Genomic DNA, 23,966 nt, shown 5'->3' on the forward strand with positions numbered 1-23,966 from the left:
GCGATTGGGGCGCCGCCACCGCCACCGCCCAGGTCCCTCAGTGATAGGAGGGACCCGGGCGCCACCGCTGCTCTGACCACGATCACTGAGGGGCGGGACTGGGCGTTGCCGCTGCTCCCACCACGACTCTTGCCGAGTCCCACCCCCCAGCCTCCCTCCATCCCAATCGTGAGCATAGCAGAGTGATGGTTATTTGCATATTACCCTTTTATTAGGTAGGATGTTAATCATGCTCTATTAACCATGATGGTTCTGTTCTGATTAGGGAAAGCACATTCTCACCTGGTTGAGAGTTGTACGCCATGGAACATGAAAGCTAACATCAGAATACAGTCCATCCTCCTGTCCCAAGAATTGCCTATCATTATGGAGAGACTTACAACCTCGTGGCTGAAACAATCTAGTCCCAGAGGTGCCTGCCTTCTGTGACCCCCACCAGCCCACGTGACTTATAACCTTAATGATTACACCTTGCCTACTTTCCATGCCTGTAATTCCTTCTTTCCTGTGTAATCTTTGTCCTTCTACCCAATATAAGCAGCTGGTGTATGGGGAGAGGCAGAGCAGATTTTTGTGGATGAGCAGCTGCTCTCCCATACTGCCGGCATTATTGGAATAAACGCTCATATATCACTCAACCCTGACTCTGCTTAATTGGCTCAAGTGATGACAGGCAGTCCAAACTCCTCGCTTACCTGGTGACAAGACCCCACTTACCTCCTCAATTCTTAGACACAGGCCACCTGCCGCTTTAAGGGTATGCCTCGCCTTCTTTGAAATGTGAGCCAGGCTGGGCTGGCCTCTCAGAAACTTGCCCACAATGGAAGTACAGAACCTCAGCTAACATCCACAGATCAGAAAGAGACCCTGTGGGGCTGTGGACAGGAATCAAAAAACAGGACGGCAGCGGAGCCAGCCCTTTCGCCGTGGCAGCCATTGAGGAGCAAAAGCCATGGCTTTGTGCTACCCAATGGCCTTGGGCCTCAACAAGGGCCACATGGTGACCAAAAACATGAGCAAGCTGAGGCACAGCAGAGGCACAGCCGCCACGCAGGCGCCTCACCAAACACACCAAGTTGGTGCGGGAAATGATCCGAGAGGTGTGTGTGTGTGACTTTGCCCCCCATGATAGGCACGCTATGGAGCTGCTCAAGGTTAAGGACAAGAGGGCCCTGAAATGCTTCAAGAAAAGGGGACACGTGCCCTACCGGCAAAGCTCAGGGGTTGAGCATCGACCTATGAACAGGAGATCAAGGTTCGATTCCCAGTCAGGGCATATGCCCTGGTTGTGGGCTCGATCCCCAGTGTGGGGCGTGCAGGAGGCATCCGGTCAATGATTCTTTCTCATCATTGATGTTTCTTCTCTCTCTCCCTCTCCCTTTCTCTCTGAAATAAATTTAAAAAGAAAGAAAGAAAGAAAGAAAGAAAGAAAGAAAGAAAGAAAGAAAGAAAGAAAGAAAGAAAGAAAAGGGGACACACATCCACGTCAAGAGGAAGAGAGAGGAGCTGAGCAATGTCCTCGCCAGGACAGCAGCAGCCAAGAAGGACTGAGCCCCATCCCCTCTGTGTGTAATAAAACCTGTTCAGGAAAAAATAAGATAAAATACAGGCAGCCTGTGTGGGTGTCTCGCCAGGCTAGACCGCGCCACCCAGAGGTTTGAGGTGGCTTCAACACAGGTTTACAGAACAAATACCAAACTTTCCTACCTCCTTGCCTTAGCACTGGCTAGCGTCTAGCCGCTAGAACCTCTGCCTGGCATGCCACCCTTCCCCCACCTCGCTGACCTTTTACCTGTTCTTGAGAGTGACGTCACGGTCCTCCAGATTTGCTCATTTTCCTCACCTTGCGCCTTGGCCCCTCCTCGTCACTGCTGCCCTGGAGAGCCCCGGGAGGAGGGGAGGAGACACCTGCGCTGCAGTAGCTGGCTCCTGGGTCAGCTGTTGTTTTCAGCCCCAAAGGCTCCATTCCTGGTGTTGCAGATGAGCTGTGCCCCGCGTGCTGGAACAAGGGGACTTCTAGGAACTTGGTTATGCTTCTCTCCTCTTTGGGGGAAAACCTCCCCAGTCCGCTAGGTGTCACCAAACATCTCGGAAAAGGGCTGTCCTCATTCCTGCCATCACCTCCTCTCTCTTTCCTTCTCTTGGCTGCTCCGCCTCCCACCGCTCTCCAAAAATGACCAGTGTCAGAATCTACCTTCCCCCTGAGCAAACCAACAGATCCATTTTTGTCTTGGTCCTACCCTGATAGGCTGGCCATTCCCTTCTCCCTGGTTGAGCCCTACCCTCACCTGGACTCTTCCTGCCTGCCAGGCTGCTCCCGCTCCACCTATCACAGGCTGTTCTTCTGCCTGACAGCTAACATCGTATTTCTTAAAAAAAGAAAAACAAAGTCAGAGGACTCACACTTTCCAATTTCAAGAATTAATATATATCGGCAGTAAAATCTTGGACATTTCTTACAGCAATATTTTTTTTCTGATATATCTCCCTGGTCAAGTGAAACAAAAGAAAACATGAAAAAAAATGAGACTACATCAAATTAAAAAGTTTTGGCACAACAAAGGAAACCATCAACAAAATGAAGAGACAACCAACCCACTGACTGGGAGAACATATTTGCCAGTAATACATCTGATAAGGGATTACTATCCACAATTTATAAAGAAGTTATAAAACTCAATACCAAAAAAAAAACAAACAATCCAATTTTTAAAATGGGCAAAGGAACTAAATAGACACTTCTCCAAAGAGGACATACAGATGGCCAATAGACAAATGAAAAGATGTTCAGTGTCCCTAATCATCAGAGAGATACAAATCAAAACCACAATGATATCACCCCACACCTGTCAGAATGACTATTATCAATAAATCAACAAATAACAAGTGTTGTCGAGGACATGGAGAAAGGGGAACTGTCTTGGTGAGAATGCAGATTGGTGCAGCCACTGTGGAAAGCAATATGGAATTACCTCAAAAAATTAAAAATGGCCTGGCCAGTGTGGCTCAGTGGTTGAGTATCAACCTATGAACCAGGAGGTCACAGTTTGATTATCAGTCAGAGCACATGCAGGAGCTGTGGGCTTGATCCCCAATAGAGGGTGTGCGGGAAGCAGCTGATCAATGAATCTCTGTCATCATTGATGTTTCTCTCTCTCTCTTCCTCTCTGAACTCAATAAAAATATATTTTTTAAATTATAGCCTAATTTGCTCTCTATGCGACAAGTATGAGGTGCAACTCACATTAATCAATATTTACAACAAATGAATTTTGAGTCCTGAAAGTTTAACCCAGAAGAAATTTTTGATGGTGCTAAAATTTGTTATGGCTGAATACCGAGAGAGAAAAAAAGGTATTTCAATAAATTTAAATGTGCAAAACTTGACTCAGAAGAAATGACAGTCATACAAAATATCACAGTGATAGAATCAACAGTTGGTAAAAATTGGACAAAGGAGCCTGCTTGATAAATCAAATGTTTACTTCAAAAATCACATGAAAAAAACAATATTCCTCATAAATATTATTTCAATCAAGTAAAAATGAACTTTGAGAAAAATTGAGAATTCTTTAACTGCACTTAATAGAAAAGTGATCTAGGAATCTAATTGGCTAAGTGTAATTTATGATTCAAAAGTATTTTACAACAAAAATTTGCTGGATTTTTTTTTCCATTATGCTTATAAAACTGGAATCAAAGTGTCCCCAGAATTAAACTATCCTTCGTGTGGAAATGGCTGTATAAGAATGAGAGGGTTAAATGTCCTGTGCATCTTCCTGGTGTTTGGCTTTTCAAAATATATGTTTATTGATTTCAGAGAGGAAGGGAGAGGGAGAGAGAGATAGAAACATCAATGATGAGAGAGAATCATTGATGGGCTGCCTCCTGCACACCCATGGGATGGAGAACACAACCCGGGTAATCCCACCAGAAATCGAACTGTGACCTCCTGGTTCATAGGTTGACACTCAACAGCTGAGCCACACAGGCCAGGCTGGTGTTTGATTTTATCTCCTAGCCACTAGATGTCCCTATCTCCTAGGCAAGGCCCCAGAACAAACTGGTTATGACCTCTTTCTGGGGGGCCCTTGTACCTCTGCAGTTCCCACATCTTGGCTACCAGTCCAGGTTTCTCTGTTCCTCTGAAGTTGTGTATCATACCAGACTGTTCTTTCCTGAGAGACGACCTTTGGGAACAAGGGCAAACCCCGAGACTTCAGCCCTCATGATGGCACCTCAGTCTTCCACGCTCAGGGATTGTCCTTTGCTAGTTACTTGGCCCTCACCACACCCTGATGTCACCCTTGCCCTCCTGACTCAGCACCCATGTCCCATCTCCAACCATGTCCATGGGGATCTGTGACCCCCCTCTCCTAGGCCCACCCAGAAATCAGGGGACAATGTCCATAAATTCATTTCAACTTCAAACTCACTAAATCCAAAGTCACCTTGTAACTCTCAGGACTATAGAATGCCCAACACAAAAGCTGACTTTTTTTTTTTTTTTTTTTTTTTTTTACAGAGAGGAAGAGAGAGGGATAGAGAGTTAGAAACATCGATGAGAGAGAAACATCGATCAGCTGCCTCCTGCACACCCCCTACTGGGGTTGTGCCCGCAACCAAGGTACATGCCCTTGACCGGAATCGAACCTGGGACCCTTGAGTCCGCAGGCCGACGCTCTATTCACTGAGCCAAACCGGTCCCGGCCAAAAGCTGACTTTTAAAAGAGGAAGGTAAAGATCTGTTCTTTCAGGAAAAAAAAAAAAAAGAAAGGAAGAAGAAGAAGAAGAAGAAGAAGAAGGAGAAGAAGAAGAAGAAGAAGAAGAAGAAGAAGAAGAAGAAGAAGAAGAAGAAGAAGAAGAAGAAGAAGAAGAAGAAGAAGAAGAAGAAGAAGAAGAAGAAGAAGAAGAGGAAGAAGAAGGAGAAAGAAAGAAAGGAAGAAAGAAAGAAAGAAAGAAAGAAAGAAAGAAAGAAAGAAAGAAAGAAAGAAAATGAGGGAGGGAGCTATGGGCTTGTGAGGGAGACAGAATGCATATTTATTTTTACCACCTGAGTTTTTAGAAATAAGTTTTGGGGCTTTTCTTAACAGTTCCAGAATTTTCATAAATACAATGTAGGGCCGAAACCGGTTTGGCTCAGTGGATAGAGCGTCGGCCTGCAGACTCAAGGGTCCCAGGTTCGATTCCAGTCAAGGGCATGTACCTTGGTTGCGGGCACATCCCCAGTTGGGGGTGTGCAAGAGTCAGCTGATCGATGTTTCTCTCTCATCGATGTTTCTAACTATCTCTCTCTTCCTCTCTGTAAAAAATCAATAAACTATATTTAAAAATAAATAAATAAATAAAAAATAAATAAATACAATGTAGGTAGTAAGAGAGAGGGAGACAGGAAAGGCATAAAGAGGCAAAGGAAGAGTAGAGACAGCAACAGAGAAAGTGTAGACAGAAATAAAATGTAGATGGGACAGAGTGTAGAAAGATGGACAGGGACAGGGAGCAAAGGATGTCAGTCATTGCTCCCCAAACCAGACAGAACTTCCTACTATTTAGAAGGTTGAGATCTAGACCTTAGAAGGTCCTGGAACATCCATCACACTCTGGTCCCAGTCCTCCTGTTTCCAATTACCAGTCCCCATTCTGAATTTATGATGTCACCCTCTTGTGGCAGGGTCATTCCCTACCTCACCCTTGCAAGGCCCATCCCTGCATCTTGGGGTGAAAATATGTCCTTTTGGCTAAGTCTTGCCTTCTGTCAGTGACTGTCCCTACATCTCCTCCCCAGCTGAGTGATCCCCCCACCACCCCACCCCCGCCCTTCCCTTCCCTGTTAAAGAGTCTTGGGCCCACTATTCATTTAATCATTCATTCATCAAGCATTTATAAGCAGTTCCCATGTGCCAGGCCCCTGATCAACAATGCTGGTGAGACCTGACTTAGGCCCTACATGTCCCCTAATCGCCCGTCCCCCCGCCCCCCGCAGCCATCAGTCTGGGGAGGGTGGGGGATAGGAGTGTAGCAGTGATAACACACAGCCTGGGGGAACATAAGGCAGTGTGAGCCTCAGAGAAGATACTTAACCGGGACAACATAGACTAGGGCAGGGGACCAGCCTGAATCTTCGGTGTGACCCCACCCCCTACAGCCCCGCCCCCAGCACAGAGTCGGGCTCAAAGAAGATGTGTCCCATCATTTCCCCTTGAGGGATTTCTGGCAGCGCCTCTCCTCAGACCCAACCCATTAGCCACGCCCTTATCTGGCCCCGCCCCATCGCTGTCTAGGCCACGCCCCCAAGTCCCTCCCCTACGTCATTCAATGTAGGTTTCAAGCCCCACAGCCCGGATCCCATTGGCCACAGAGTGTTACGTCATCGCCCTCCTTCAGTTGTCAATCTTCTTTATGTAGCCTCAACAGTTGCCAAGGCTTGGTCTGAGGGACAGACGATCATGGACATATCAGGACGTCTCTTCATTGGGGGGAAAGCCCGGTGGTGGGCGGGGCTTAGTGCCAAAAGCTTGGCTGCCTCAGTAGCGGGGTTCCTCAGGGCCACAGACTTCTCTCAGGGACACACCCCTCTTCCCTCGCTATTGGCCATGACAGGTGTTGATCAACAGGATTACACATTTCGATAGGCAAAAGCACCCATCCTTCACTACTTCCCTAATTTCAATTCGCTTCTCTCCTCAGAGGCGGCAACCTTCTGGCCGTAGCCAGGGCCTTCCTTACGGAATGGTCAAATATCCCGTCACTCCTGGCCTGTGGGCGGAGCCATGGTAACTGGGGGCGGTGAATTGGCTGACTGGGCTTTGGGGGCGGGGCTGCGGCTCCTGTCAGCGGGTGAAATGGCAGCGGCGAGCCGGCCGGGGCAGCGGTCCCGGGGGGCGGCTAAGGGAGCTGGGCCAGGGCTGCGGGGCTGGCAGCTGTGGGGCTAACGGGACGGCGCGGCTCGGCACGGCGATGGCGGCGCGCTCGGCGCAGGTAGGGAGGCGGCGTGGCCCGGGCCTCCCGGGCCCCTTCACAGGCAAGTGGCTTCTCACTGCGGCCCGCCGGGGCCGGGCAAGACCGGGAGTCGGGCTGCCTCGCCCCGGAACCCGCGCTGAGAACCCTCTGCACTCCCAGCACGGACCCTGGTTGTCAGCCTCGGGCCGAACCTCCACCCACTCTCGTTCCCGACGCTTCCCGACTTCTCAGGGCCCTTTCTCGGACCCTTTCGGGCGCCTCCCACCCCCACCCGCCCCTCCCAGGGAGCGCCCCTCAGGCCCGTGACCCCCGCCCACCCTCCTTACTGACCTTCAGGACCCCTCCTAGGACCTTTCACGGCCTCCCCAGCCCCGACCCCGCAGACCTTCCCCCTGCGCGCCCAGGACACCACCCACCCCTCTGTCCCTTAGGATATCTCCCATCTGCAGACTCCTTATCACCCTGTCCCTCCTCTCACTTCCCATCCTATCTCTGGGCCTAGACCTACCCCGGTCCTCAGGGATACCAGCCTCAGAGTCCTCCCTGCCCTTCCCTTCTGACCCCACAGGACCCTTGCCTAGCCTCTGTAAATTAGGGTTCCTCTCCACAGGCCTCACCTCAGCCTGCTGGCCCATCTCCTCCTCTCAGCACTCCTGGGGTCCTCCCGGCACACTCCAGTAGCTCCACACATACCCCTGATCTTGACTCATCTTGATCCCTGTTTCCTGGAAGTCCACCCTCACCACATGCTCAGCACTAACCCCCAATTGTTCTAAGAGCCCAGCACAGCACACACATACTGCCAACAGTTCTCAAACAGAGAATACCCATGGAACCCCTCCCACCCACCCACCCCCCAAAAAAACATTCAGGAGCCCTTGACATACACACACACACACACACACACACACACACACACACATACTCACAATCAGACACTTGGATCCCCAACATACACAGAGAAACTCAGACCTCCAACACAGACCAGGCAATTGGTACCACACACACACACACACGCGCACACACACACACACACACACACACACACATATACATACACACACACACAGGGCTCTTCAACACCCCTTCTTGGACCTTACCTTCTCAGGTCCTCCTGGGGTCCCCAGTGCTCCCAGCTCTGGCAGAGACTCAGATGTGTGAGCTGACTGCCCTGCCCCAGGCAGCCAGTCCATCCAGCCACACCAACCTACCTGAGCCAGCACCCCCACTGGAACCTGGAGGTGGTTGGGTGACCCAGAATCTCCCAACCGCCAGTGGACACCTGCTGCAGGCTTCTTCCCCTTCATCTATCTCTCCCCACTTTGCCCTTCTTCCAAGGGAAGGACACTCACTCTCTCTCCTCCACCAGTCCCCCGAAAAGAACCGCTGCCTGGCCCCTGATTTATGCCACCCCCTGGCGAGGGAGAGGAGTTCACACTGCTCCTGGCCCTGGTCCTGAAGTCTGACCAGACTGGTAGGACCAGCATGCTGACCCCATCACACCCACCTACTGGTCTCAGATGGCAGGGCCAGTGCTGCTGCCCAGGGGCAGCCCAGTCCCTGTGAGTTCTTTCACCCACAACCAGTATGTTATGCCAAAATGAAACAGCTTCCTCCTCTCCTGGCATCTGGGACCCCGTGTGTCTGGGTTTGGGCCTGTCAGAAGCAGACAGCTCTTTGTTAAGGAATATTTTCAGAAGGGAAAAATGGGCCGTTCTTTTCCCTCAGCTAGGCTGTGATGGAGCTAGAAGCCCCTGTGCCTGTGTCTTTCTGGGTTGTGTTGTCTCTTCCTGTCTGTTCCGCCACCCCACCACCCTCGCCCTTGGGTCCAACCTGTGGGTTCCCCTGAGCTTCTGCGGTTAACTGCTGGTGGTTTGAAAAAACTGCAGGTGGCTTGGCCCTGGCACAAGAATGAGGTGAGACAGAGAAGAGAGGCGATTACAGAACTGGCAAGCGGGCATGGCCAGACTGCAGGGAGTAAGGAGGAGACCCGGGCCTCGCCCCATGCAGATTTCCAGATCAGTCCAGCCCTAGCATTGCCCACCTGGGCTCCTTCAAGCCACAAAAGCATTCCTAGACAATCCCAAGTAAACAGGACCAGGCTTCTTTGTGGATGTTCACCAGTGTATTCTGGATGGCCTAGAAAAAAAGCACATCTTGGCTTGGGACCTCAACTTCTCCATCTGGAAAGTGGGAGGATAAATTCTTAGAACAGTAGTTTGTACTGCAGGGGAGCCAGTGAGGTTAGGATGTGGCTTTGACTGTCCCTGGGCACGGGGTGGAAGGAGTCGGTGGAGTTCAGGAGGGCAGTCACCCATCTATGGGTGCTAGCAGAAGCACTAGCCACCCTGGTCCCCTGGTTGTAATTAGTTGATGCCTCACTGTATAATGAATATCTCTGTGGCCATACTGCCCCTCAGGAAGCCAGCTTGAATCAGGGCTGAGAAATAGTCTATTGTGTTGGGGGACAGAGAGCAGTAGGAGGCCTTGCTGGCCGTGTCCACACACACACACACACACACACACACACACACACACACACACCCCGCATGGACCCCTGACGCTGGGTAGGAAGAGGTTTGTTCTGCTCGCTTGCTGAAGGGAGAAAGTGGATGAAAAGACTGCTGAAGGTCATGAGGTACACAAGAAATGAACCCCACAGGCTCCCCAGGGTGGGACCTCGTGTGGGGGCAGTGGGGTCGGAAGGCTCCCCAGGAGAGTCTGTGAACTCCTGAGGAAAACACAAGAAGGCTCCCAGGGAGGGCTTGTGGACAATATCAATGCACTGTTACCCTAGACTGGAATACAGGTCTGTGTTTTTGTGTGTGTGCTTTGATGGTTACAAGGGCCAAGGGGGAACATGATCTCAACTTCCTTGTGCAGAATATAGATACTGATCATTCTGGGGGAAGCCCCATCCTGGAAACTGAGTCAGATATTGGGGTCTGAAGGAATGTCAAAGGTAGTCCTTGATCTGTATCTAAAAACCCTCTCTACATCTCAAGACAAGAGGTAGAACCACTAGTGCACGCTGATCAGGCCCATGCCATGTCCCAGGCCCTGTGCCAAGCACCATCTACATAGTATCTCATTTAATCCTCCAGACAACCTGGGATTCCGGCACTATGCCCTTAACATCACATCCTGCTATCTCCTGTGTAGAAACTTGAGACAGAATTTTGTACGGTGTGCTGCTGGGGAAGAGCAGAAAAGGGCCCTGAGCATTTCTGGGGTGTTAGGGAAGGTGGAGCAAGTATGATATATGGAGCATTCTAGACAGCCAGAGTGCTTGGACAGAGGCCCAGGAAGCAGGAGCAAGCATGATGCATTCAGGGAAGCGTGCCTCGTTTGGTGGGCCTCATCCTATAAGCCCTCATGTTTCAAAGGTGATCCATGAGACACACACTATGGAAACTCCCTGGTCAGAGCAATCCATAGTTGGAAGAATCGGAAAGGCAGCAAAACCCACCTGCCTGGGGGAGTCTGCAGTACACATGCTCTAGAAGGCAAACGGAGACCGTGGAAGGAAGGGGGTTTAGATAGGAGAACTAACCCCCCAGAGCTAGGAAGAGATTGACCCCTGTGGGAAGATTCCCAAGGCCCTGTTGGCATGACTCACTACACTTTTCCTCCACTTTACAGTGCACCACATATGTCTGTGAGATTGTTTCATCTGTGTCTGTCTCCCATACCAGCCCATGAGTCCCACAAGAGCAGGGCTCGTATCTACTCACAGTTGGGTTCCAGGTGGTTCTAGGGCATATAGCAGATACTCAGTAAGTGCCTGGTTGGTTTAGAGCTGTTAGTCTTCTCTACTCGCTTGCTTTTGAATTCCAGCTACTGTCCATGTTACCTGGGGGAGGGGGGGGGCAGCTGGCCCATCAGTTGCCTACTCCTTGCCAAGGAAAAGGACCTGAGACACCAGGACACTTTCCCCAGAGTTAAAGCCATGGTGGTCTGCTGGACAAATGGAGTCAGCCGGCATCTTTCAAGGCTTCAGATTCAGAAATGATTCTGTGTCCCCATAATCATTAGAGTTGGAAGATCAGAAGCCAGGGAGAGAGGAGAAGAGAGCCAAAATTAAAGGACACTTGAGGCCTTTATTCCTTCCTCTGAAAATACCAAGCTCCGAAAGATGGTGCATACACACTCAGTAGCTTTCCCTGTTAAAAAGTAATGACTGTGGCCCTGGCTGGTTTGGCTCAGTGGATAGAGGATCGACCTGCAGACTGAAGGGTCCCAGGTTCGATTCCAGTCAAGGGCACATGCCCAGGTTGAGGTCTCCATCCCCAGTAGGGGGCGTGCAGGAGGCAGCCGATCCATGATTCTCTCTCATCATTGCTCTCTCTCTCTTTCTCTCTCTTCCTCTCTCTCTCTCTCTCTCTCTCTCTCTCTCCCTCTCCATCTCCCTCTCTGAAATCAATAAAAATAAATAAATAAATGTTGAATCTTTAAAAGAAAAGGTCCTGGGTTCAATTCAAGTCAAGGGCATGTATCTTGGTTGCAGGTTCCTTCCTAGCCAGGGCCCTGGTTGGGCGTATGCAGGAGGCAACCAGTTGATGTGTTTCTCTCACATCGATGTTTCTCTCTGTTTTTCCCCTCTCTCTTCCACTCTCCCTAAAAATCAATGGAAAAATATCCTTGGGTGAGGATTAACAAAACTAGTAATCCTATATAATAAAACACCAGCCACCATAAGCATAATCACCAGAATGACCAGAGACCAGAACCACCATGGCCCCTCACTGGGCTGGCCCCGCCCCCAAGCAAGTGGTTAGGGGCAATCAGGCAGGCAGACCAGTGGTTAGGGGTGATCAGGTAGGCAGGCAAGTGGTTAGGGGTGATCAGGTAGGCAGGTCAGCAGTTAGGGGCAATCAGGTAGGCAGAGGGCCCCTCATAGGGCTGATCCTGCCCTCCCCCCCCAGCAAGCAGTTAGGGGCAATCAGGCAGGCAGGCAAGTGATTAAGGGTGATCAGGTAGGCAGGTCACAGTTAGGGGCAATCAGGTAGGCAAAGGGCCCTTCATAGTGCTGGCCCTGCCCCCCAGCAAAGAAAGAGGGAGGCCCACTAGCAGCGGCAACTCTGTGGCAGGTGTGAGGCCGGCCAGCGATCGCCCCACAGAGGGAGGCCCAGGCCAGCCAAGCCATCACACCCCATGCCTGTCGCCTGCAGAGGGAGGCCACCGGTGGCAGGGGAGGGGGGGCAGCGCTGCACAGATGGCAAGCAGTGGCAGCAGCAGGGGTGGGGCCAGCCGCCTGCAATGGTGCGGGGGAGGGAGGGCCCTGATCACAGGCCAGGCCTAGGGACCCTACCTGAGGGGTCCCAGATTGTAAGAGGGTGCAGGCCGGACTGAGGGACCACCCCCGCCCCGAGTGCACGAAATTTCGTGCACCATCCTCTAGTAATAATAATAATTACTGCCATTCACTGAGTGCCCACTACACTCAAGTGCTTCATGTATATTTCTAAAGTAAAGAACTCAGAGAGATTGGCAGCACAAAAGATCAATGTAGGACAAAGGCTCGGGAGTCAGAAATCCAAGTTTGAATTTTTCTTTCCCTACAGCCTAGTTAAGGGACCCTTTGAGTGACCTTCTGCCCAAGGTGACACGTCTCATGTGTTAGACCTGTCCTTTACTTTTCTGTCTACACTGGTATATAGTCACTTTTTAATCTTTAAAATAGACTTTATTTTTAGAACAGTTTAAGATTTACAGAAAAAGTCAGATAGTCCAGAGAGTTCCTGAAGACTCCACACCCAGTTTCTTCTATTAGTAAAATCCCAGGTTAGTCTGGTACCTTTGTTATAATTAATGGGCCAATATTGATTCGTTATCATTAACTATAGCCCACACTTTATTCAGATCTCCTTAGTTTTTCCCTAATATTCTTTTTCTTTTCCAGGACCCCATCCTGGATCCCACACAACATTTCATCATCATACCTTAGGCTTCTCCTGGCTGGAACAGTTTCTCAGACTTCCCTTGTTTTTTATGACCTTGACAATTTTGAGGAGGACTAGTCAAGAATTTCCTAAAATGTTCCCTAATCAGGATTTGCCACCAGATTTTCTCATAGTTAAATTGGGTGATTTTGGGGGGGAGAAAGACATAGGGGTGAATTGCCCTTCTCATCTTATCCAGGGTACATATTCTTAACATGACTTATTACTGTTGATGTTGACCTTGATCCCCTGCCTGAGCAGCACAGATATTTTTATCTTCATTTATTCAGCAGACCTTTATTGAGCACCTAACTAAATGTCAGTTGCTGCGTTATGGGCTTGGAGTGGAAAATTAAGAAAACAGGCCCTTATACTCAGAATGTTCATGACCCAGTAGGGCAGGCAGGCATATACAGAAGTAATTGCCATAGAATATGTCTTGGACTGGGGTGTAGGGAGTAGGTATTTTCAGGGAGAGAAAAGAGAGAAATGAACCAGGACACCAGAGGCAGGGTGTTGGCAGGAAATATTTCACAGAAAAAAACTCAAACCAAGTCTTGGAGAATGCCTTTCCAGTCAAAGGGAACAGCATGTGCAAAGACAGGCAGGAAGAAGTAGGTGCTCCTTGTGGGCTAAGTGTGGAGGGACTGCGAGATGGGAGGAGGTGAGGTTAGCAGGGCTGTGTGCACCATGCAAAAATGTTGGGATTCCAAGTCATAATAGGGAGTGGCTAAAGGGTTTAGAGCAAGCACCAGGAGGGTAGTACCAGGCCTTGCCTGAGCCAATGGATGGCAGCATCAAGGACCCAGGTAGGCCCACCTGCAGCAGGAGGAGGGGCTGGCTTTCGTCAGGAGAGAGTTGGCTTGGAGGAGCATCTTCACACTGCAGGTCAGGAGGGTTTTCCTAAAATGCAAGCCCAGTCAGGTTGCTGCCTTGGCCCACAATGCCCTGTGGGGTTCTAGCCCCCGCCTAATCCCTTCTTGAGTTGCACCCACCCCTCCCCCACTGCTTCTGCACCAGGTCCCTCTGCCAGCCCACCCCATCCCTTACCTTCTCTTAACTGGGGTATAATTCACATATCATAAAATTCACCCTTTTAAAATGAACAATTTAGTGGATCTTAGTATATTCACAAAGTTGTGCAACCTCCACCACTAATTCTAGAACACTTCATTACCCCCAAAAAAATCCCATAAACAGTTGCTCCCCCACCCCATTCCTCCCTAGTTCCTGGCAACCACTAATTGACTTTCTATCTCTAAGGATTTACCTATTCTGGACATTTCATATAAATGGAATCATATCACTTGTGGTCTTTTGTGTCTGACTTCTTTCACTCTGCATCATGTCTTTGGTGTTCATATGTATCCGAGCTTCCTTTCTTTTAATATTCCATTATATGGATGGATCACATCTTATATATCCATTCATCTGCCAATGGACACTTGGGTTATTTCCACTTGTTGGTTATTGTTAATAATGCTGCTTGAACAGTCATGGACAAGTTTACATGTGGATGTGTGTCTTCCATTCTCTTGGGTAGACACCTAGGAGTAGAATTGCTGGGTCATGTGGTAATTCTTGTTGAACTTTTTGAGGAACTGCCAGACTGTTTTCCACTCTACCTTATCTTTTATTCCAAGCATTTGTCTCCATCTGTAGTAGGAAGTTTGGGTGACCGTTTCTTAGTCTCTTCCCCTGTATGCTCTGGGTGGGAAGGGGCTGTGTCTCTTTGCCCACCAGCCTTCAGTCCTCAGCATAGTACCTAGCACCTGGTAGACATCCAGCAAATATTGGTGGGTGAGCAGGTTAGTTCAATTCCTCAAATATTTATCAACTCTTAGGTTGTACCAGGTCCAGCGGGGGACATTGCAGTAGCAGGGACTCAGACAATGGCGATTCCTGCCCTGGCCAGGCGTCTGATGGAGATGTTCAGGAGTCATTTGGCAATCTGGCTGGTGCTCAGGAGAAAGGAAAACCTGGGAATGGAGGTGTCACAATCACTGACATATATTCAGTCATTTAAGCTGAAAGATTGAGATCACCAACAGCATGAAGGGACAAAGTACCTAGCACCTGGTAGGCAGAGCCTACGGAGGAAGAGGCACCATGTGGGAGGCTAAAACGCCCTGGGCAAAGAAGCAGGAGACCCAGGAGCCCAGCCTCTTGGAAACTAGATGGGAGAGGACTTCAAGAAGGAAGAGGCATGACCGATAGTGTCCAAAATTCCCTAAGAGGGAGAGGGAAAAAGAGGTGGGAGATGTCCGACATCTGGACTATTCTGTCCCCATGCTCACCAGCAGAATCTTCTTCCCACCCCTCTTGCTTGGCTCAGCTTCCTAAGCCATGGACCACCCTATGGGAGCAAGGTGAATGATGGTGCCAGCAGGAGCAGGGTTAAGTGGCTCATTGCCCACTCCACAGGAGCCAGGATCCCCCTTCAGGTGGCTGAGTTAGAGTAGGGGCAAATGGCATTGAAGTTGGAACCCCAGACCTAGAGGGAGCCTGTGTGTGGACTTTAGAGGTATGGCCCCTTGAACCTAACTAAATGCCTTGTCTCTGCATCTCTGAGCCCATTTAGCAAGGGAGAAATGGCTGCATACCCTGTGGAGTTGTATTCTCGTCACCTTGTTCCACTCTATGCCTAGAACAGTGCCTGGCCTTCAGTAAGTGCCAGGAAAGGAATGGTTGAGCCAGTAAGAGTCATGGCACTCTGGGGCTGGAGGGGGCGTTGCTCACAAAGCTAGGACAGCAGCAAGCCAGTGTCCTTCCCAATCTACTCAGTTCCAAGGGTGGCAAGGTCTTGTCAGTGCAGAAAGCATGCATGCCTGTGTGCGTGCAAGAGTGTGCATGGGTATGAGATAGTGTGTGCTTGTGAAAGTGAATGTGTATGAGTGTGTGTCTACCTGTATATCACGTGTGAGTTATGTATAAGTGTGAGATTGTGAGTGAGTGTGTATATCTGCCTGTATGAGTGTGTGTATGTACATTCATCAGGAGATGGTTTCCAGGGCAAAGCAGTGTTTACAGTCCAGGGATGAGTCCAAAGAAAGTTCCTGAGGGATCATTAGTTTCTACCTTCAGACTGCAAATTTCAGCCCTATGCATTGAGTCAACTTTATTTTCTGAAGGAAATACACATTACTATATGATAAATTGCTAAACACACTCTCCTAGTGGATGGTTCCTGGTGTGGTTTTTATTTTTTAACAGAAACTCAGACCTGAATCATTTTCTCAGGCTCTTTAGGGGAGAGGGTGGGCCAACTATGCTCTGGGCTCAGCAAGGAAGAGGCATGACTGAGAGAGTGTCCCAGCTAGCTACATGTGGTCTCTTTCTCTGAGGCACCCCCCCATGTTCCCCAAATCCAGGTGTGCTTTTGAGGCTCCTCCCTAACTCCCAACTCTGAAGCTGGGAAACCCATGCAGCCTTCCCAGCCCCTCCCTGCCCAAAGAGATCCTTCTAGGTCAGCACTTCTTGTCCACAGACTTTGACTCTGCAGGAGGCCCTGGTGCAGCCCCCACTGTTCCTCTGTCAGGAATGATTAACCCCTGGCTAGGTGGTGCATGTGGCTTGATCTTTGGAGCAGGTGGTCCCTGGCCAGCCGGTTCTGCCAGGACCTTGAGTTCATACCACTCAACGAAAGCCAGAGCCCATTGTACCCAACAGACTAGGGGAGCTCTCAGGAACCAGAGACAGAACCAGTGGCCCTGGGGAGTCACAGGGTCCTGGGGAGGAAGGTTTCTTGGCCACTCCTCGAGGTGAAAGAAGAATGGTACCCCCGTGACAGGGCAGCATGAGGGAAGGCAGCCAGAATCAAGTGTATGGCCAGGTTCAAGTCCAGCCAACCCCTGAGCCCTTGGGTGTTGGCTGGGGGCTAAGCTTAGGCTGCAGGAAGGTGCCCAGTGACCTGAGGTGGCCAGGCAGGTGTGAGGGGTCTGCTTTCATCCTGTCACTATCCCCCTGCTGCCTAGGGGACCAGTTCCCACCTCTCCAGAGACCAGGCAAGGGCCCCTATGCAGGCTGAGCTGTCAGAGCCAGGTCAGGTGGGGTCCAAGAGCACATAGTGGACTCCTGGTACAGAGCATGCAGGAGAATGGGTGGGCATGAAGGGACTGCCCACAGTGGCAGTAGGGGAGCAGGATTTTCTTCCTGCCACCATGACCCTGGGGATCACTATCTTCTTAGACCCTTTGAGCTAACCTGGGCTCACCAGAAGCAGAATGACTGAGTCGAAGGAACACCATCCCCAGCTCCTAGCAGCCTTCCCTTTCCTAGCCATTCCTGATGACTAGAACCTCCTACAGGTGATGCCAACCCCGCAGATATCCCACAACAGGCACAGCAGAACCCTGGAGCCCTGGTTCCCAGCTAGCCCTCAACCTTGGCCCCAGGATGGATAATACTAGCCGATGTTTATGGAATGATCACTAAGTATCAGGCACTGTTCTCACACACCATGTGCAGTAGCATACTCAGTTCTCACAGTCAACCTCTGAGGTCTGTGAGGCTCAGAGAAGCCTACACAGTTGGTTGAGAGGGTGCCATGCTTTAGGTGCACGTCTATCTGAGTCTGGAGCCATAGCTTTGGGTTTTGTGCTGAGCTGCCTCTCATGACACTGGCAGAAGGTGAGAGGCCAGTGTTCTTGAAGCCCCCCAGGAGGGTGGGGCCAGACCATCCCCAGGAAAAATAGGAGAGATGACCTGACACCTGCATGGCACATGGCAAGCCAAGATCAGGATACCCATCAGAACTTACGGCTCTCACTCTGTGTCCAGAAGGGCACAGACTCCCAGCACTTTGATGCATCCCTGGCTTCCCAGCCCAAGTGTAGTCAACTCCTCTGGCAATTGGCAGCACCAGACAATTAACAGTAGAGAATAATTGCTTCTGGCTGTGCTAGCAGCCCACTCTGGTTGATGAGACAGGGAAGATCAGATGCTGAGGCAGGCCTCCCAGGGCAGACCACAGCAGGAGACAAGGACCAAGGCTGTCAGAAAGGGCCACCAAAGTAGGGGCTCCTGCACCTCAAGGTCCCAGCAGGGGTCTTGAGTGATGGAAGCCTTGGCCTCAGGCTCTGCTGAAGACTCCGGGGTGTGGAGATGAGCCTTGGCCTTCATGGCCCAAGGACAACAGGACAGCTTGGGTCCTGCTGTGGTCCTATTGTATCTGTCCAGGCATCTGGAGTACACAGGCAGGGGTCCTGGTAGTCAGCGTCTGGAATAGAAGGTGCTGGCATGGCCATCAGCTGAGCTAGGGTGCATGGGGATGAGGAGTACACCAAGTGTACAGAGCAGAAGTGGGGGCCCAGAGTGAGGAAATGTGCACAGGTGAACAGCAGGCTCAGCTGGCCCAGAGCTGGCAGAATGAGGTGGAGACCCAACCCAATGCTGACCATGTGTGTCTCCGGCCCCCAGACAGAGCTGTGACCTGGCCCTGCTTGCAGTTGATGAGCCTGCCCACCATGGCAAGCCCCACTCTGAGCCCTGACTCCTCATCCCAGGAGGCCCTGTCAGCCCCCACCTGCTCCCCCACCTCTGACTCTGAGAACCTCAGCCCCAATGAGCTGGAGCTGCTGGCCAAGCTGGAAGAGCAGAACCGGTAAGTTGGGGCTTGGGGTAGGAGGAGGGTGTGCAAGGGTACAGCTTGGGCCCCAAACAGAAGCTCCTGGGTGCTCCCTCACATTGATGTCTGAGTCTAGTCCTGGGCAAAGTAATAGCTCCCACCAGAGGCAGTGTCATCCTCCTAACCCTGAGTGAACAGATAGTTCCCCATTCAGATGAGACCAAGGTTTCTAGAGGCAGAGTGAATCTAGGAACCTGGCTGTGTTTCTCAAGCCATTGTTAGACAGAAGAGTAAAGCCTCTGACTCTGGAGTCAGGCCTTCCCACCTTTCTTTTCTGGCCCTCCCCTTGTTTTAAAATGTAGGTTTATTCCCTACTAATTGGAAAGAATATATGCACCCCTATGTTCATTGCATGGTTATTTACAACTAGGGGCCCGATGCACAAAGATTCGTGCAAGAATGGGCCTGCCTTCCCCTGGCTGCCGGCATCGCCTTCGCTCCAGCCCAGAGCCGCCTTTCCACCTTCCCACGCTGCCCAGAGGCCCAGAGCAGCTGGGGCGGTGCAGAACACCTGCGTCATCACCATGGTGACTGCGTATGCAAATTAACCCACCATCTTTGTTGGGTTGATTTGCATACTCACTCCTAATTGGCTGGTGTGCATCGCGAAGGTACAGTCAATTTGCATCTTTCTTTTTTATTAGTGTAGATAGCCAAGATATGGAAGCAACTCAAGTTCCCATCAATAGACGAGTGGATAAAAAAGCTGTGATACATGTCCCAGCCAGTTTGAGTGGATAGAGCGTCGGCCTGTGGGACTGAAGGGTCCCAGGTTCAATTCTAGTCAAGGGCACATACCCAGGTTGCAGGCTCGATCCCCGGTAGGGGGCATGCAGGCGGCAGCCAATCAATGATTCTCTCTCCTTGATGTTTCTATCTCTCTGTCTCCCTCTCCATTCCTCTCTGAAATCAATGAAAATATATATATATTTTAAAAGCTGTGATACATATATACAATGGAATATTACTCAACCATAAAAAGAATGAAACCTTACCATTTTCAATAGCATGGATGGACCTAGAGGGTATTATGCTAAGTGAAATTAAAGTCGATCAGAAAAAGACAAATACCATGATTTCACTTATATGTGGAATATGACAAACAATGTAAACAAACAAAACAGAAACAGACTCATAGATACAGAGAACAGACTGATGGTTGCCACAGGGGAATGGGGACTGGGTGAGAAAGGTAAAGGGATTGAGAAGCACAGATTGATCATTACAAAATAGTCATGGGGATGTAAAGTAGCATAAGGATTTGGGTCAATACTATTGTAATAACTATGTATGGTCCCAGGTGGGTACTGGAAATATTGGCGGGAACACTTTCTTTAAAAAAAAAAAAACTATTTTGGGGGTGGGGAGGAATGGGGGATAAGGACACATATGTAATACCTTAATCAATAAAGAAAAAAAAATAAACTCATTTTTAAATATGTTTTTATTGATTTTTAGAGAGAGAGGAAGGGAGAGGGATAGAGAGATAGACACATCAATGAGAGAGGAACATCTTCAATTGGCTGCCTCCTACATGGCCCCTACTGGGGACTGAGCCCGCAACCCGGGTATGTGCCCTGACCAGGAATCTAACCGGTGACCTCTTGGTTCCTAGGTCAATTCTCAACTGCTGAGCCACACCAGCCATACACTTTCTAAAATATATGATTGTCTAATCACTATGCTGTACACCTGAAAATTAATATAAAATCATGTTAAATGTAAACTGTAATTGAAAAATAAAAATTTTTTAAAAAGGGAGTCATATTGATGCTTAGCAGACAAGTACTCCTTGAAGCCCTTTAAATCTGCTCTGGCTTTCCTCCTTTGGCATGTACTAAGTACTTTTAATTTTCCATAGAGTTGTAGAAGAAGAAGAATTATATTCATGAGTATGAGTATTTATTAAATGAAAGGTGACTAAAAATAGTAACACTTTCTCCATGTGCGCTTAGTGAACTTTTCTAGCTGGAACAGAGGCAACAATTGAAACTACTTTTAAATAATGCTTTTTGAGCTTTTGAAGTGAGCCTGTTATATTACTTCTTTTTTTTAAGACTTTTTATTGACTTTTAGAGAGAGAAACATCGATATGATAGTAAAACATCAATCAGCTGCCTCCTGCACGCCCCCTCCCTGGGATCAAGCCCACAACCTGGGTATGTGCCCTGTTCGAGAACCGAGCCAGCAACCTTTTGGTCCACAGGACAACACCCAACCAACTGAGCCACATTGGCCAGAGCTGACCTCTCCTTTTTCATAAACAATGTCTTCTTTGTTGTTGCTGCTAATCCTTACCAGAGGATATTTCTTCCATTGATTTTTAGAGAGTGTGGAAGGGAGGGAGGGAGGGAGTGGGGGGAGGAGGGAGAGAGAGAGAGAGAGAGAGAGAGAAACATTGATGGAAGAGAAACATACCGATTGGTTGCCTCCTTCATGCGTCCCGACTGGGCCAGGGATCAAACCTACAACCCAAGTATGTGCCCTTGACTGGGAATAGAACACAAGACCCTTTAGTTCACAAACTAACACTATAACCACAGCCAGGGCAACAATGTTTTATAACAAGATAAGTTTGTAATAAAACTTACTGTATTAACTTAATTGTGATTGAAATTTTAATCAGTTATGTTTTCTTGTTTTTAAAACTTACCCCTTTTTTCCAGAAGTATAACTTTGAATTTTAAAAAAATATTTTTCAAATATTAAAAAATAAAATGTAGATTTATTATCATTCAGCTATGACAAAGCCAACAGATCAGGAGAGGACTGCCACTGAGAAGACAGAAGCAGGAGGCAGGGCACACCAGGCAGGGCCACTCGGGGAGGCACCAGGGTCAGTCAGGAGGCAGAGGGAGCCAGGGGGAAATGCAGGCAAGTACTTCTGTTGTGGTTTCTGAAAGAAGGAATGGGCAAGGCAGGGTAAGCAGGCCTGGGTTGGGCTGGTTTGAATAATTTCAGCCTCCTCTGGGGTATGGGGGTGGCCTGTGGTGATCAGGACACACATAGTAGCCCTGAATGTGAGAGCCTAGTAATGGAGAGGTGGTGGGTTTGTGGGTTCTGGATTCATTGATTTGCACATGAAAGATGCACTAGCAGGTGAGTCCTTCACTATCTCTAGGAATTAGCTAGGCCTGGGAGGGACAGGCCCTCTAGAGTCAGCCAGGACCTCGCTGTCAAAGCATCAGAAACCCAGGTTTCATAAAGCTTCTCATTGGCTGAGTACTCCCAGCCACCTGCTCACCCTCTCTGAGCCTCATCCCTAAAACATGATTCTTCACAAAACCTGCCCTTCAGGGGTGGTACAAGGCTCAGTGAGCTAATCCATATGCTTCTCAGCCCAGTACAGGGCACAGAGTGAGACAAACAAATGCAGCCTCTGCAGAGAACCAGGGAGATGGACCATAGCTCAGAGAGGTTAGGGCTCTGGCCAAGGTCACTCGGCAAGAACAATTAGACCAAATCCTTGGTGGCCTCTGGAATCCCCGAGAAGAGGGGCCAGGCTCCTCGGCAGCTATCTGTTCCCAAGGAGTCACTGAAGCCCAGGGACCAGCGTGGCGATGCCTGCAGCCCACAACTGCCTCTACCCGCCCTCCCTACCTAGGCTCCTGGAAGCCGACTCCAAATCAATGCGCTCCATGAATGGCTCCCGGCGAAACAGCGGCTCCTCTCTGGTATCCAGCTCCTCTGCCTCCTCTAACCTGAGCCACCTGGAGGAGGACACGTGGATCCTATGGGGCCGAATCGCCAATGAGTGGGAAGAGTGGCGGCGTAGGAAGGAGAAGCTGCTTAAGGTGGCAGGGATGGTGGAGGTGGGTGGGCGGTGGGAGGGCCAGCGGGGACAGACAGCAGGTCACTCCGCCAGCACCAGGGTCCCAGCACGGGCAAAGGGACAGAAGTGGAGTTGTGCAGGCACTTTCAGGGGGCCTTGCCAGGGCAGGGGGAGGGAAGAGAGTGTGAGTGGGGCTGGCCAGGTAAGTAGCTGTCACACTGCCGTCTCAGGCACCTATTTGTTTCCTGCCCCACTATGTTCTGTGACAAACTGGGGGTAGTACCTTAAGCAGTGTGGACTCCGTCTGCAGTGCAAAGGCTCCGCGGAGCTCTGAGCCACATGCATGGCATAGGCAAGCCCCATGGACTAGGTAGCCGTGGGGAGACTGCACTGGGACAGCATCCAGTCTGGCCTCCTGCTGCCCACCCCGTCCCCAGGAGCTTATCCACAAGGGCATCCCGCACCACTTCCGGGCCATCGTGTGGCAGCTCCTGTGCAGCGCTACGAACATGCCAGTCAAGAACCAGTACTCAGAGCTGCTCAAGATGTCCTCGCCATGCGAGAAGCTGATCCGCAGGGACATCGCCCGCACCTACCCAGAGCACGAGTTCTTCAAGGGCCAGGACAGCCTGGGCCAGGAGGTCCTCTTCAATGTCATGAAGGTGAGGCCCCCACTGCTGAGGACCCCCCAACCCCACATGAAGAAGCACTGTCCACATTGGCCTGCTGTCACTGAGCCTGGCAGGACCCTGCCCTGACACTCACGTTCCCTTGCAGGCATACTCTCTGGTGGACCGGGAGGTGGGCTACTGCCAGGGCAGTGCCTTCATCGTGGGCCTGCTCCTAATGCAGGTAGGTGGCCTGGGGCCAGGCTTATGGCAGGGGCCAGCCCGTCTAGGCTCTGCTTCCAGGAGGTGGACAAAAGCAGAATGTAACCCTCTAGCCAGTGTTCTACTGTCAGAGCTTCCCGCTGCGTCCAACGGTGACCTCTGACCGTCCCAGGCCAAGCCCCCAGTGGGTGAACACAGAGGGGCTGACTGCCTGTTCTGTCCACTGTACTGTCCAAGGCCTAGAGGGGCAGGCCGTCCTACTCAGCCACCTCCCAGGGTTGGACAGGGAACTCCAACAGGGAGCTTACGTTAGCCAGTGTGGAGTTTATGGGGCTGGGGTTTTGTCCAGAGAATTCAGCTGGCTTAGGAAGAGGAGAACAGAGACACTGAGAGTGGACCAGATGGTGTCCCAACCATGGGCTCTGGAGGTGGCCAGACCTGGGGATCAAGTCCCTGCCAGGTGGCCTGTGGTAGGTGACTTCAGCCTCAGGAGATTTTCCATCAGTAAACAAGAGTGACCAGAGGTTCATTGTGAGAGTTCTGACAGCCCACACAGTCCACGTTCATTAAACGTAAATAGAGCAGAAACAGGCCTAGCACAGTATTCCAGGTCCAAAAGAAGAGCAGTAGCGTCCCCCTCCCACCCCGCCCACACTCACAGCCCCCTGCCCACCTGCCCATCCCTCAGATGCCGGAGGAGGAGGCTTTCTGTGTGTTTGTGCGGCTGATGCAGGAGTATCGCCTTCGGGAGCTCTTCAAGCCCAGCATGGCTGAGCTGGGGCTCTGCATCTACCAGTTTGAGTACATGCTGCAGGTGAGTGGGGCCGGGGTGGCCC

At 50.4% G+C, this 23,966-nt stretch overlaps 1 protein-coding gene and 1 pseudogene across 5 annotated transcripts in view; both read left to right on the forward strand.

The window, feature by feature from the left end:
• The first annotated feature begins 952 nt into the window (after positions 1–952).
• On the forward strand, positions 953–1,551 carry LOC114235106 (60S ribosomal protein L36-like; annotated as a pseudogene).
• A 5,200-nt stretch (positions 1,552–6,751) lies between these two features.
• Positions 6,752–23,966, forward strand: part of EVI5L (ecotropic viral integration site 5 like) — a 32,267-nt gene continuing 15,052 nt past the window's right edge. For 3 of the 5 annotated variants that reach the window (XM_008151424.3, XM_054717176.1, XM_008151425.3), the window contains exons 1-6: positions 6,844–6,978; positions 18,321–18,504; positions 22,133–22,322; positions 22,738–22,962; positions 23,078–23,152; positions 23,819–23,944. In XM_008151424.3, the coding sequence (XP_008149646.1) occupies positions 18,353–18,504; positions 22,133–22,322; positions 22,738–22,962; positions 23,078–23,152; positions 23,819–23,944 (768 nt within the window). In that variant the 5' untranslated portion in view covers positions 6,844–6,978; positions 18,321–18,352. Of the gene's footprint in view, positions 6,774–6,843; positions 6,979–18,320; positions 18,505–20,285; positions 20,363–22,132; positions 22,323–22,737; positions 22,963–23,077; positions 23,153–23,818; positions 23,945–23,966 lie in introns of those variants that run through there. The other 2 variants (XM_054717175.1, XM_054717177.1) reach the window with 2 other exon arrangements.

Source organism: Eptesicus fuscus, chromosome 6 (genome assembly GCF_027574615.1).
Source record: "Eptesicus fuscus isolate TK198812 chromosome 6, DD_ASM_mEF_20220401, whole genome shotgun sequence".
NCBI lineage: Eukaryota > Metazoa > Chordata > Mammalia > Chiroptera > Vespertilionidae > Eptesicus > Eptesicus fuscus.